Here is a 12,057-nt window from a genome sequence, read left to right on the forward strand (position 1 = left end):
TAACTGGAAAATAAGGCGATGCTGAGGTGAACAAGAATCATGGTGGACAATTGAGTTTGTCATTAAAAGATACAGTTTAGATTTCAGTCTTATCCCGTCATTACAGAGAGAGAGAGAGAGAGGGGGGGGGAGAGGGAGGCAGTTAACTACGAAATGAAGAAGTAAAAAGATAGAGAGAGAGAGAGAGAGAGAGAGAGGCAATTAACTACAAAATGAAGAAGTAAAAGAGAGAGAGAGAGAGAGAGAGAGAGAGAGAGAGAGAGAGAGAGAGACAGAGAGAAACAACTATAACTCCACCTAAAGAAGCAAAATGACAAAAAAAAAAAAACAACAGGAAAGAAAAAAAAAAGAAATATACAATTCCCGAGTGAAACAAATCACAGCGAACACACATATGTGAAAAATTATCCCGCTATGATCAACACAGATGTTAACCACACACCTGAGACGGCAATTAGGACTCTGCACGTAGCTTACCTTACTTCGAAGAGTGGCAAGGAACAAGCTGAGAGGAAAAAAGTAAACACAGGGGTCATTACGTGCGGTAGCGATGTGTGAGTGTACGTGTGGTTTGTCCTCTCCACACACGTGTGTGTGTGTGTGTGTGTGTGTGTAAGGGATCCAAGTTGCTTTTTACACACGTTGGGCAGCTCTAACGGTTAATTTCCAGAGAGTTTTAGTTAATTTACACTGCAGAAGGGAGAGAGAGAGAGAGAGAGAGTGTGTGTGTGTGTGTGTGTGTGTGTGTGTGTGAGTATATCTTATTTAACGACTGTCTGTGACTTTGCATTCTAATAAGTGCTTGTGAAATTAATCAAGTCCCCACCCCCAACACACACACACACACACACAGATCAACACACGTGACACTGCTTCCTCGCTCTCCTCAGACCTCACCACAATTCTTTTTTCACCGTTTTCCTATAGTAAGTGGTTGGTTAGCGCCGTGTACGAGTCGTCTCCATCTATTTCTCTTCATTGCCTCTTCCTCTGTGACTCCTATTATTTTTCTGACCCAATTTCATTCCTCCATCTCACTCGCTACCTTCTCTCTCCAACACACGTGACCTAACCAAGAGTCAAATTCTGAAACGCTCTGCTCTCTCACCACTACTATTTTCAAAGGCCGCTGAGATGACTAGCCGAGTTGTCAAGACTCTTCCATCCGTTAATAATGAAGAAATCTTGCTAATCTGTCACTAGAACCGTAAAAACAATTAAAACATCCTTATAAACCAGTGTAACATCAAATAGTCTCTTGGAATTAGCAGTGATGCGATGCGGAAGGGGAAAAGAAATGTGATTGAAAGTGACAAGCTGAATGAATAAACATGAAAGCACCACAAAGGAGGGAGAAAAGAAAAGCTGAATAAACACAACATAAGAAAAGGATAATGGACAAATAAATTAAAAAGAGTAAACGGATAGACAAATAAACAAAAGATAAAGAGATAAAACTCGTGACACATGAGATTAAGTTTTTCATATCCATCACCCCCACCCTCCACTCTCTCTCTCTCTCTCTCTCTCTCTCTCTCTCTCTCTCTCTCTCTCTCTCTCTCTCTGAGTGATTTATGCCTCATATATAAGCAGTGCATCACCAGGTAACACTAGTGCGTACCTGACAGTGGTGCATGGTGTTTCACTGAGCTAAGGTGTGTTCTGCTGGTTCAGTTGTTCAAGTTTTAAGTTCAGGGAGTAGTTCATTTATTCCTTCGCTAGTTCATTTATCTCTCCGCTAGTTCATTTATCTCTTCGCTAGTTCATTTATTTTGACATTTTTTTTATTTTGACAGCATCTCTTTTACTTTCTAAAGGCTCTAATTGAAGTGATACCGGTTTTGAAGGGTGTTTTTTTTATGATTTTAGTGACAGTTTAGCATTATTTCTACATTATTAACAGGATAGACTCTTGAAAACAATGTCTAGCACCTTACTTTCACTTACACATAAACCATTTTCCTTCCTCTACCACCAATTACAACCCCGCTTCACTCTAACACCTTTCTTTCACCTAACACTTCATCACCTTGCCTTCCCACCCCACCCACTTCACTTTATTTCACTCTTAACATCTCTCCTTCTCTATTGCTTCACTCTCATCCCTCCCCACACCACACAATCACATTCTTGATTCAAAAACTGTTCTGTTTTCTCACCACGACTATTTCACAAGGCCCAGTTCCCTTGCAGTACGAGTGTTAGCCAAAAGAAGGGATAAATGTCTTGAAATCTACAACACGTAACATCCCTTCTCTCTAACGCCTCCTTTTCCCTTCCCCTTCAGAGATATGGACCAGGATCTACAGGGCTGGTTCACTGAAAGGTCTCCGGAGTTCCCAGGCGAGGCTTTCTCTCTCAAAGTGAAGAAAAAGCTGCTGCAGAAACGAAGCCAATTCCAGAACATTGAGATATTTGAGAGGTGAGGCGATTCCACAGTGGCCAATGGATGTTTTGTGAGATAAATACTGTGTTGCTGTGTTAGTTGTGTTCCCAGTTGTACAGGTGAAGAGATAAGTAGATAATGAGTTGGTTAGTTGTGTTAGTTAGCCAGTTATGTGTTAGGTAGTGTTAGGAGAGTGTGAAGAGATAGTTGAAGTTAAATTTAGCGTTATAGTTATGTGAAAGGATTACAGTTAGGTTAGTTCGCTGGCTGGTTAGTTAGTGAGTTAGCTAGTTATGTTAGTTAGAGTCAGTGTTAAGTAGTGTTAGAGGAGTGTGAAGATCGAGGTAGTTGAAATTAGATTTAGCGTGCGTTATACTTATATGGAAAAAATACAGCGTTATATCAGTGTGTTAGCTGGTTAGTTAGTGAGTTAGTTAGTTATGTTAGTTAGAGTGTTAAGTAGTGTTAGAGGAGTGTGAAGATCGAGGTAGTTGAAGTTAGATTTAGCGTGCGTTATACTTATGTGGAAAAAAAAAAAAATCTAATTACTAATCACACGCCTCTGGTCACCCCGGCAGCACCAACCATGGCAAGGTGCTGGTGCTGGATGGTGCTATTCAGTTCACCGAGAGGGACGAGGCAAGTTACCAGGAGATGATCACCTTTCTGCCCCTCAACACACACCCAAACCCAAAAAAGGTGAGCTGATGAGGTGGTGATGGTGGTGGTGAAGTATAGTGATGTGGTGATGTTGATGGTGGTGGTGATGGGGTTTTGTTAATATATTCTTATCTCTTCATCTTTTGTTTATTTATCTATTTGTTTATCTTTTTCATTTATTTTTTCTTTTATCTGTTTTATTTATTCAGTTCTCTCTCTTCCTCTTTTGTTGTTTTCACGTCTACTCATCTTCTTTTGTCTATCTATTTTTACTTCTTTTCTCTTCCTAAAGACGTGTTGTGACCTTCCTGAATTGCGTTTCCTGTCTCCTTTTCACTCGTCCATTTAAGTAACCTTCAATATCCCACAACCCACAATGCACTGGAATCTTGCTTCGTTTGGCAGGTGCTGGTGGTGGGTGGCGGGGACGGCGGCGTGGCGAGGGAGCTGACCAGGCATCCCGCTGTGGAGGAGGTGGTGCTGTGTGAGATAGACGAAGAGGTAAGCACACGTCTCTCTTCGCGGTTTGTTCTCTCACCACGACTATTTTCACAGGCCACAGAGATGATATAGTTGGGTTTTCAAGAGTGTTTCCTGTGTCTCTAACGTGAAAATGTTGTTCATCAGTCACTAGAACCATATTAACACTCTTTAAACCCGGTGTCACTTCAATTAGAGCCTTTGGAAAGCAGTGGAGGAAGTGCCTTTTAAAAGTGTCTCAGAATACCGTGAACTGGGAATCGAAATAAATGAATGTAGATGTAAGGCAAGTTTCAAAGTGCAATGGAGAAGAGAGTGAGGGGGAAGGCTTAGCTCGGATCCTTCAATACTGGAAAGAGCTTTTTTAACCTTGAGTTTTGAGTATGATTAATTGATTAGACGATTTTATTTACATTATGAACTATCTATGGAGGTAAGGAGACTAATGGCCACAGCTTTCACTACTTTAATCCTCACAAAAGTCTCTGAAGCTGTATAAAACCGCCAAATGATAAGCAGAATGAATATGAAAACGCGTCATGGCACTGAAGGTCTTAACTCTCACACCTCCCCCACACACACAGGTGATAGAGGCATGCAAAACACACGTGCCTTCTATGGGATGCGGGTTCTCCAATCCCAAGCTGACCCTTCACACTGGGGACGGCGCCAAGTTCCTGGAGGAGACGCAGGAGAAGTTTGATGTCATTATTACGGACGCTTCTGACCCTGTGGTGGCTGATGAGGGGGAGGAAGGAACTAAGGACGGTGGGTGTGGTTGCTAGAGTTTGAGTTCATCCCACAGATGAACAGCCTAACATTATTAAAATCCCACAGCAAAAGAAAAGGCATCGAAAAAACAATGTTGTGTAGTGACGCGGTAGGGACCATCCGTAGAGTTAGTGAAACGCGGCATTGCTTTACCAGAGACTTTTGCTGCCCTGAAATCTAGCGTAACTTTAAAAACAAATTAATAATGAATAAATAAGTAGTAGTTGTTATTGCAGTAGTTGGAGATAAATAAATAAACATTTCTACCCTCAAACACTCATACACACACTCTTATCTACCTTTAAATGAAAATTATTTAACTGCTAGGCTACTGTTTCCGACACTTCTACAAAACAGCCTCTTACTCTCTTCCCTTTGTCTCTCCCCACCAGGTCCCGCCGTGTCTCTTTTCAACCACAATTACTACACCGACATGAAGAACAGGTTAGAGGAGGGAGGAATTCTGTGCTGCCAGGTAAAACACGCCTCTTCGTTTATACCAATCACCACCATAACACTCTTAATCCCTTCAGTACTGGGAGACATTTTTACCATGAGATTTATGTACGATTAGACCATTTTGTTTACATTAGGAAGAGTCTATGGAGCTCAGAAGATCATTGGCCAGAGACTTCAGTACTTTAATCCCCCTACACGAGTTTCTGAAGCTGTATAAAATCATCAAATAGTAAGCAGAATGAATATGGAAACACGTCATGCTACTGAAGGTGTTAATTCAACTAACTGACACTCCTAGTCACTCCTACGGTACATTTCAGTCACCACAGCACACTTTCCAGGGCGAGAACATGTGGCTTGACGCTAAGCTGATAGTTACGCTGGTGAGGGGGTGTCGCAAGATCTTCCCTGTGGTGGAATACGCCTACACGTGCACCCCGACCTACACAGCTGGCCAGATTGGGTTTATTTTATGCGCTACCAACCCAGTGAGTTTACATGCCATTTAGAAACGCTTTGTTCTCTCTCCACGACTGTTTTCAAAGGTCACAAATGATTAGCCTGGTTCTCAAGATCATTTTTCCTGCCGATAATGCATGAGTTTCTGTTAATTTGTAGTTGTAACCGTAATAATACCCTTAAACATCATTAAGTTCTCTCGCCATGCCTAATCTCAAAGAGCGGTGTGTTTCCTCTGTTCATAGTGGAAAAATCTTGTTCATCTGCTACTCTGATACATGGAAACAGGTCATGAACACTTAAAATTAGTCTTATTCATCTATTTCCCTCACTATCTCTGCCACTCATACACCTCTCTTTCCATGAAACCCAGGACATGAAATTGAATGAGCCAGTAAGGGTATGGGACCAGAGGGAGGCAGCGGAGATGGGGCTTAAATATTACAATGCAGACGTGCACAGAGCTGCCTTCGCCCTCCCCACCTTCATGTCACAGCACCTACGCACTGACTAGCCCAGGAAAGAGAAGAGGACTGAAGAAGGCAAAGAGGTTGACTGAGTGGCGTGTTATAAGGTGCCTTCAAAACGTGTTATATTTGGCAAAAGTGATTATAGGAAGGGTAGAATAGGGCTGGAATGCAAAAAAAATCATGTAAAGGAAGTTTGAAAATGGCTAAGAAGTAAAAATAAAAATAGAGATAAAAAAAAAAAAGAGGATTGAATGAAAGAAATACGTTTTGAAGATTTGAATTGATGAATGTGAAATTAAACATTGTTCGTTAATCTTGTCTAGAATCTTATCATGGTGAAATTTTTCGAGTGTTAAAAGAAAATAAGAGGTAAATAAAAAAGATAGAAGCTGTCTTGAAAGAAAATTATTTATATTAAGTTGTAAAGTTAAACATTGTTCGTTAATCTTGTCTAGAATCTTATCATGGTGAGATTTTTCGAGTGTTAAAGGAAAATAAGAGGTAAATAAAAAGAAAATGGAAGAAGCTGTCTTGAAAGAAAATTATTTGTTAAATTAAGTACGGGTCTAGTGTAAGAGGCTAAGCTAACATTGCGGTGAAATTTCTCAGGTGTTAAAGGTGATAAAAACATAATAGCCATACTTGGAATCGATGACTAACACCTTCACCAACCCTTATTATTTTAAACGGTTCCACGAAGCAGATGTGTCGACTTTGAAAATATAAATAAAACATTCGTCTGCCATTCATTGTTGTCACGACTTCATTACTTTTTCTTCTTTTGTTCCTTCCAATTGTCTCTTTCCTTCCTCTCTTCCATTATTCCTTTCTCCTCCTCCTTCTCGTCCTCGTCCTCGCCCTCGCCCTCGCCCTCGCCCTCCTCCTCCTCCTCCTCCTCCGCTCTTTCTCCTATTAGGTTTGTATGGAGGTACGTACCTCCTCCTCCACTCTTTCTCCTATTAGGTTTGTATGTAGGTACGTACTTCCTCTCTGCAACGCTTCTCTGTATTCCTTCTACTAAAACTTTTTGATATACAAGTGGATACATTGACAGTTACAATGGTAATGACTTATGATTTAGTTTGACATGTTTGTGCTTTGTTATATTTCATTTTGTTATACTGTGTATAGCTTAAATGGAGCTAGTGCATTGTGGGGTTGGCGCCTCTGCACCCACTGGCCAATGTGCGCAGTCCCAGACCAGTGTCAGCTGTAGGGGAGAAGGGTACAGAGGTGTCAGTTGGCAAGTTTAGTTTGAAACTGGAGTGACTTGGAGAGCGGTGGTGTGCGGCTTACTTACTTAACATGGATTTACGCTGATCAGGACAGTGACACGGGCCGCTGTTGTCTGTCTGTGTGTGTGCGCTGGTGTAAGCTTGGTGTCTAGCTGGGAGGATCAGGAGCTACTGCTAATGACGGCGGGCAACACTGTAGTATTGGTAAGTGACCCAACCTCCCACACAACACTTGTCCAGCTAGGGGAGTTTGCACAGTGTTTTGTTATGATATTCGGTGTTTTTTTATAGTGTTGTTCTTTGTGATAATTCCGTGTTGCCCACAATAAAGACGGTCAAGTGACGCTAGACCGCCTCAACCACCACCATCCTGTCTCACGTAAGCCTTCGTCACACCAAAACTTGCCAATGACAGTTGTATCTAAACATTTGATAGCCGAGCATAGTCACGTGGCTCCATTTAGTGACACCAGCAGCGGGAAAACAATGTAAAGTATGTCAAATATTAGCTAAACACAGCTGGCAGGCGGCAGGTGAGCCAGCCCCGCCCACTTGATGACGTCACACCTCTGGCCGGCCGGTCGGGAGGGCTGCTGACGGTTGCTGATTTACGTACACGTAACGGAACTCATTTTAAAATCGACTTTTAGAAAAAACGAAGCTATACCAAAATGCTTAATATATTATGACTTGATAAGCACTTTAACTAATATCTACAACATCAAAACATCTCAAGCCTAACTAGATTTTAAAAATTGTGTAAATTAAATATATTTAAAATTTAAAAAATATTTTCACTTATAAAACGCCTAAACGTCTACCCATTTAGAGTTAATACTAATTTTGAAAAATATTAGGCAATATAAATTCTCTTCTTAGGCATCCATCAGTTCGCTAGAACCAGAAGTGAACGAATGAAAAGATGTTTATGATAAACAAAAGCATTAAAATCTAAACTCATTAAAAACTCTTGTCAAGTCCAGCTATTTTCACTTGATGAGTATTTTACACACTTTACAAAGTTTGAGCTATCTTTTAAGGCATTCTACAACGAGTTAGACCGTGAATCAGAAACGTAAACAAATAAAATAAAGAAATACAAAATATATGTTTAACAGGACTAAACACCATTTCAAAGTCCACATATCTGACTCAATAGATTGTTTTCACGCTTAAAATAGCATAGACGATTATTTAAAGCCAATAGAGGCCCAGTTAAAGCCTGAAATAAAAAAGCTCCAAATTGGAAAACGTAAATTTTGACCGTTAAAGCAACACTTGCTTACCCCATAAAACACCACTAAACGCCTCATAATTACCGAACAGATGCACGGAAAACCCTCCAAAATCAGTGAAATATTTATGGAAACCCTAAAAACATAATATAGACACCGAATGATGGAGTTGGGAAAAGGTAGGAAAAAGTGTGCGAACCAGCTGGCGAGCTGGGTAGCGGGGTGGGGGATAGAGAGGCTAACCGCCACCTTGTCTCAATTATTGTTTTTTTCACCTCAAAACGTCACAATAGCTGGTATAGGTGAACGCAGTGAGGTGTTTTTATTTCTGTAAGGACAGGTAATGAAGTAAAGGTGTGAAGTGTTTATGAATGAGTGACGTTATCAAAGCGACAACCTCCTGCCCTCCAGTATGTCTCCTCGTCAATATTTATCGTCCTTAGCGTCATTTCCGGGTGTAACGAGCACACTACTGGGCTGATGTGTACATACATGAGCGGCAGGTGATGGACAAGTGTGTGTGTGTGTGTGTGTGTGAAATAGGGGAGCGGGGATGGGTCTGGCTAGCTGGATGGTGATCAGATATCAGCAGCGGCTGTTTTAGAGTCATGATTATGGTTATGGCAGCTAAGACTGAGCCGCTATTGGATTAACATTGGGCTGGTACTACCCGCGGTGCAAACAGACAACAGACATAGATCAAGTCTGTACCGGCAGCCAGATTTTACGAAATAGATCCGAAACAAGAGAAAATGGAATGCCGACACTTGCCAGCTTTAGTCCGTATACTCAAATGTTTGCTGGGAACATAATGATTATATAAAAACGATAACCATAAATTGTGACAGTAACCAAGTAATAAATAAGCAGAGTCATTTAATTAGCAACGAAGAGAGGGAATTAATGTAAGTAAATTGATCTGAGGTGAAATCAAATTAATTAACTTGTGATGAGACGACGCGTATGAGAGAGATAAGACATACAGAAGATCAAGAAGAGGAACAGAATGACCCTCTTTGAATTAGAACAGCCAGGATCATTTCACCAGCAAAGAAGAGAGGGAAAGAATGTAATGAATGTATCTAGGCTGGAATAGAACGGTGTGTCGTGTGATTAGAAGGGAGATAAGTCAACAGAGAGGGAGATAAGCTAGATAAGAGACCCAGGAGATTAATAGAATAGTTGTTCACTGAATTGAAATAACGAGGATATGTTTGATAGTATAATTGAGAGGAAGACAACTTAATAATAGGTCAAAGATGGAATAAAATGGATCACCGTGTGAGATGAGTGGATAGCGAGTGAGATAAGATTGATAACAAATAGGGGAGAAAAATAAAGTTTTATCCTTGAATTGAAACAGCAATGTCATTTAATTATGGAAGTAGAGAAGAATGAAATATAATTAGATATATACGTGGTGATGCGAAGTGGTCTAGTGTGCGAGTGGAGGTGAGATGAGTCAACAAGGAGCGAGATAAAACTGATAACATATCGAGGGGAGAAATAGAATAGTCCCCCGTCAAAAATCCTTTCAGTAGTGGAATGAAGATAGATAAACAAGGTGAACACTAAACAAAACATATCTAGGAAGGAATATAAAAGCCTACGAAGTGAGATAAGATACCAAGGAGGGTAAAAGGAGAGAAAACAGGCCGGCATTAGGAATATAATGGTCCCCGCATGAGAGCAGCCATGGTTTTCTGTGGGGAAGCGGGCCGGAAGCAGCCATCTTAGACCAGCTGAGGGCCGAGCGAGCCTCCTCCCTCCGTGGCCTTCCTCCCTCCACTCACTGGTATCATGGCTCGGTAGTGGCCCTCGTGACACTCCACCGGGGCATGAAAGTGCAGGAGGTAACAGACAAGTGGACGTGAAAGTAGCGCGGAGTCCCTGAGTGCCCCGAGAAGGCCCTGCCACAGTGACCCTTCCAGCCATGGGTCCTGTCAATCTATAGACGGGTGTTTCCTCTCCTTCCCGCCGCCTGTTGGAGTCTCAGCGGGGTCCACAAGCTGGCCAAGATGAAGAAGCTGTTTTGGAAGGACCCCTCCAACAAGGACCCCAGCCATGGCAGCTTCGTGGGCAAGGTCTTCGTGGTGGGGCGGCACACGGTCACAGTGGAGGAAGTCATCGCCGAGGGTAAGTATGACCCCTTCAGTACTGGGACACTGTTTTTACCCCTGCCAGTGTCTGTGGGTGTGGTGTGACGTTTTTATCTTAATATGTGTAGGATTAGCCTATTTTATTGACAATAGTAAGGCTCTAGGGCGATTAATGGCCATAGTTTTCTCACTGTTTCATTACATTTCACCCCTTCAATACTGGGACACTGTTTTCACCCCTGCCAGTGTCCGTGGGTGTGGTGTGACGTTTTTATCTTTGTTTGTGTAGGATAAACCCATTTTATTGACAATAGTAAGGCTCTAGGGAGATTAATGGCCATAGTTTTCTCTCACTATTTCATTACGTTTGACCCTTTCAGTACTGGGACACTGTTTTCACCTCTGCCAGTGTCTGTGGGTGTGGTGTGACGTTTTTATCTTAATATGTGTACTATTAGCTCATTTTATTGACATTAGCAAGAGTCTAGGGAGATAATGGCCATAATCTTCACTTACACTTCCATTACCTTTGACACCTTCACTATTGGGACTCATTTTTTCACCCCTTCAGTATAGGGATGCTTTTTTATCTTATTTCTGTACCATTAGACCATTTTATTGACATTAGCAACAGTCTATGGAGGTCAGAAGATTAATGGTCCACAGTCTTCACTATTTTAACCCCTTCAGTACTGGGATACATTTTTCCTCAAGATTTGTGTACAATTAGACCATTTTATTGACATTAGGAAGGGTCTATGGAGGTCAGAGGTTTAATGGTTACATTCTTCACTATTCTAATCCCGACATGAGTTTCTGAAGCTGTATAAAGGCACCAAATAGTAAACAGAGTGAATATGGAAGCCCGTCATGGTAGTGAAGGGGATGAATAACTCCTGAAGGTGTTTTGGATATCCACAATGTCCCTACACTCTTTCCTCCCCTTTAGAATTCCTCCCCAGTATGTATCTTTTACCATTTTTACCTTCCTTTATATGTTTCTATGGTGTTTCTTTTCTTATTGTTACCATTGTGCACTTTCCTCCCCTTCAGAATTCCTCCCTAGTGTTTTCTTGCCCATCATCCCTTCCTTCAGAACTCTCGTGGTGTGTCTTTTGTTATTATTATGGCTACGCTTCCTTCACTCCTGCAGATTCCCTCCCTAGTGTGTTTTTCGTCATCCGTACCTACACTACTCCTTCACTTCTAACTCCTCCACTGTCTTTCCTCAGCCTTCCTACCTCATCCTTATCTCCATTACCTCCATTCCTCCTCCACTCCTCTTGTCCTCTCCTCCTCCTCCACTAGCTGTTTTTCTTCCTTTTCCTTTTTGTCTCATTTACCTCACTCCTTTTTTCTTCCTTTCCCTCTTTTTCTCCTTCCTAGGTTGTACTCAGCCACCCCCCTCCCCCCCTTCCTCTGCTAGTGTCTGTGGGTGTGGTGGTGTGTTTGTGTGACAGGCAGGAAGGAAAGGGAAAGGGTGTAGGAAGGTGTGTGTGTGTGTATGTGTGTGCTTACCTGTGACATTATTCTATGGCTTCCCTTTTAAACTGTTCAGTATGGGAAGATTTAGTTCACTCAATTTAGGAAGTTTAGTTTACTGTGTGTGTTTAATGTGGCAGGTTTAATTGACTGGCTGTGTTCAGTGTAGGAGTTTTTCTTCGCTTGATCAGTTCAGTAGAGGTTTAATTTATTCTCCATCCTGTTCATTGCTGGAGGTTTGATTTGCCTCACTGTGTTTAATGTGGCAGGTTGAGTTGACTGGCTGTGTTCAGAGTAGTTTTCTTCGCTTAATCAGTTCAT

The 12,057-nt window shown here is 41.7% G+C and overlaps 2 protein-coding genes across 5 annotated transcripts in view; both read left to right on the forward strand.

Moving 5' to 3' along the window:
* The first annotated feature begins 491 nt into the window (after nucleotides 1-491).
* Nucleotides 492-6,434, forward strand: LOC123507585 (spermidine synthase-like). 3 transcript variants are annotated; one of them, XM_045260576.1, is made up of 8 exons: nucleotides 492-588; nucleotides 2,288-2,422; nucleotides 2,965-3,085; nucleotides 3,452-3,547; nucleotides 4,111-4,294; nucleotides 4,690-4,772; nucleotides 5,077-5,244; nucleotides 5,589-6,434. In XM_045260576.1, the coding sequence occupies exons 1-8, from the start codon at nucleotides 551-553 to the stop codon at nucleotides 5,727-5,729; spliced, it is 966 nt and encodes a 321-aa protein (XP_045116511.1). In that variant the 5' UTR covers nucleotides 492-550; the 3' UTR covers nucleotides 5,730-6,434. The 3 variants fall into 3 exon arrangements, with proteins under 3 accessions (XP_045116511.1, XP_045116520.1, XP_045116530.1); XM_045260585.1 differs by having other exon boundaries at nucleotides 495-588; nucleotides 5,098-5,244; XM_045260595.1 differs by lacking the exon at nucleotides 492-588 and adding an exon at nucleotides 1,600-1,655.
* Nucleotides 6,435-9,575: 3,141 nt separating this feature from the next.
* LOC123507497 overlaps nucleotides 9,576-12,057 on the forward strand; it is a 45,184-nt gene continuing 42,702 nt past the window's right edge. Inside the window, exon 1 of one of the 2 annotated variants that reach the window (XM_045260418.1) lies at nucleotides 9,576-10,291. In XM_045260418.1, coding sequence (XP_045116353.1) covers nucleotides 10,174-10,291 — 118 coding nt within the window. In that variant the 5' untranslated portion in view covers nucleotides 9,576-10,173. The remainder of the gene's footprint in view (nucleotides 10,292-12,057) is intronic. The other variant, XM_045260410.1, reaches the window with a different exon arrangement.

The sequence above is a fragment of the Portunus trituberculatus genome, chromosome 3, assembly GCF_017591435.1.
Source record: "Portunus trituberculatus isolate SZX2019 chromosome 3, ASM1759143v1, whole genome shotgun sequence".
Taxonomy (NCBI): domain Eukaryota; kingdom Metazoa; phylum Arthropoda; class Malacostraca; order Decapoda; family Portunidae; genus Portunus; species Portunus trituberculatus.

Bases quoted from the DNA above. Each gene is read 5' to 3' on its own strand.
- LOC123507585 (XM_045260576.1), top strand. From the start codon at position 551: ATGTGTGAGTGTACGTGTGGTTTGTCCTCTCCACACAC. The intron at 2,423-2,964 runs GTGAGGCGATTC...TCACCCCGGCAG, and splicing joins AACATTGAGATATTTGAGAG to CACCAACCATGGCAAGGTGC. The intron at 5,245-5,588 runs GTGAGTTTACAT...CATGAAACCCAG, and splicing joins TTTTATGCGCTACCAACCCA to GACATGAAATTGAATGAGCC.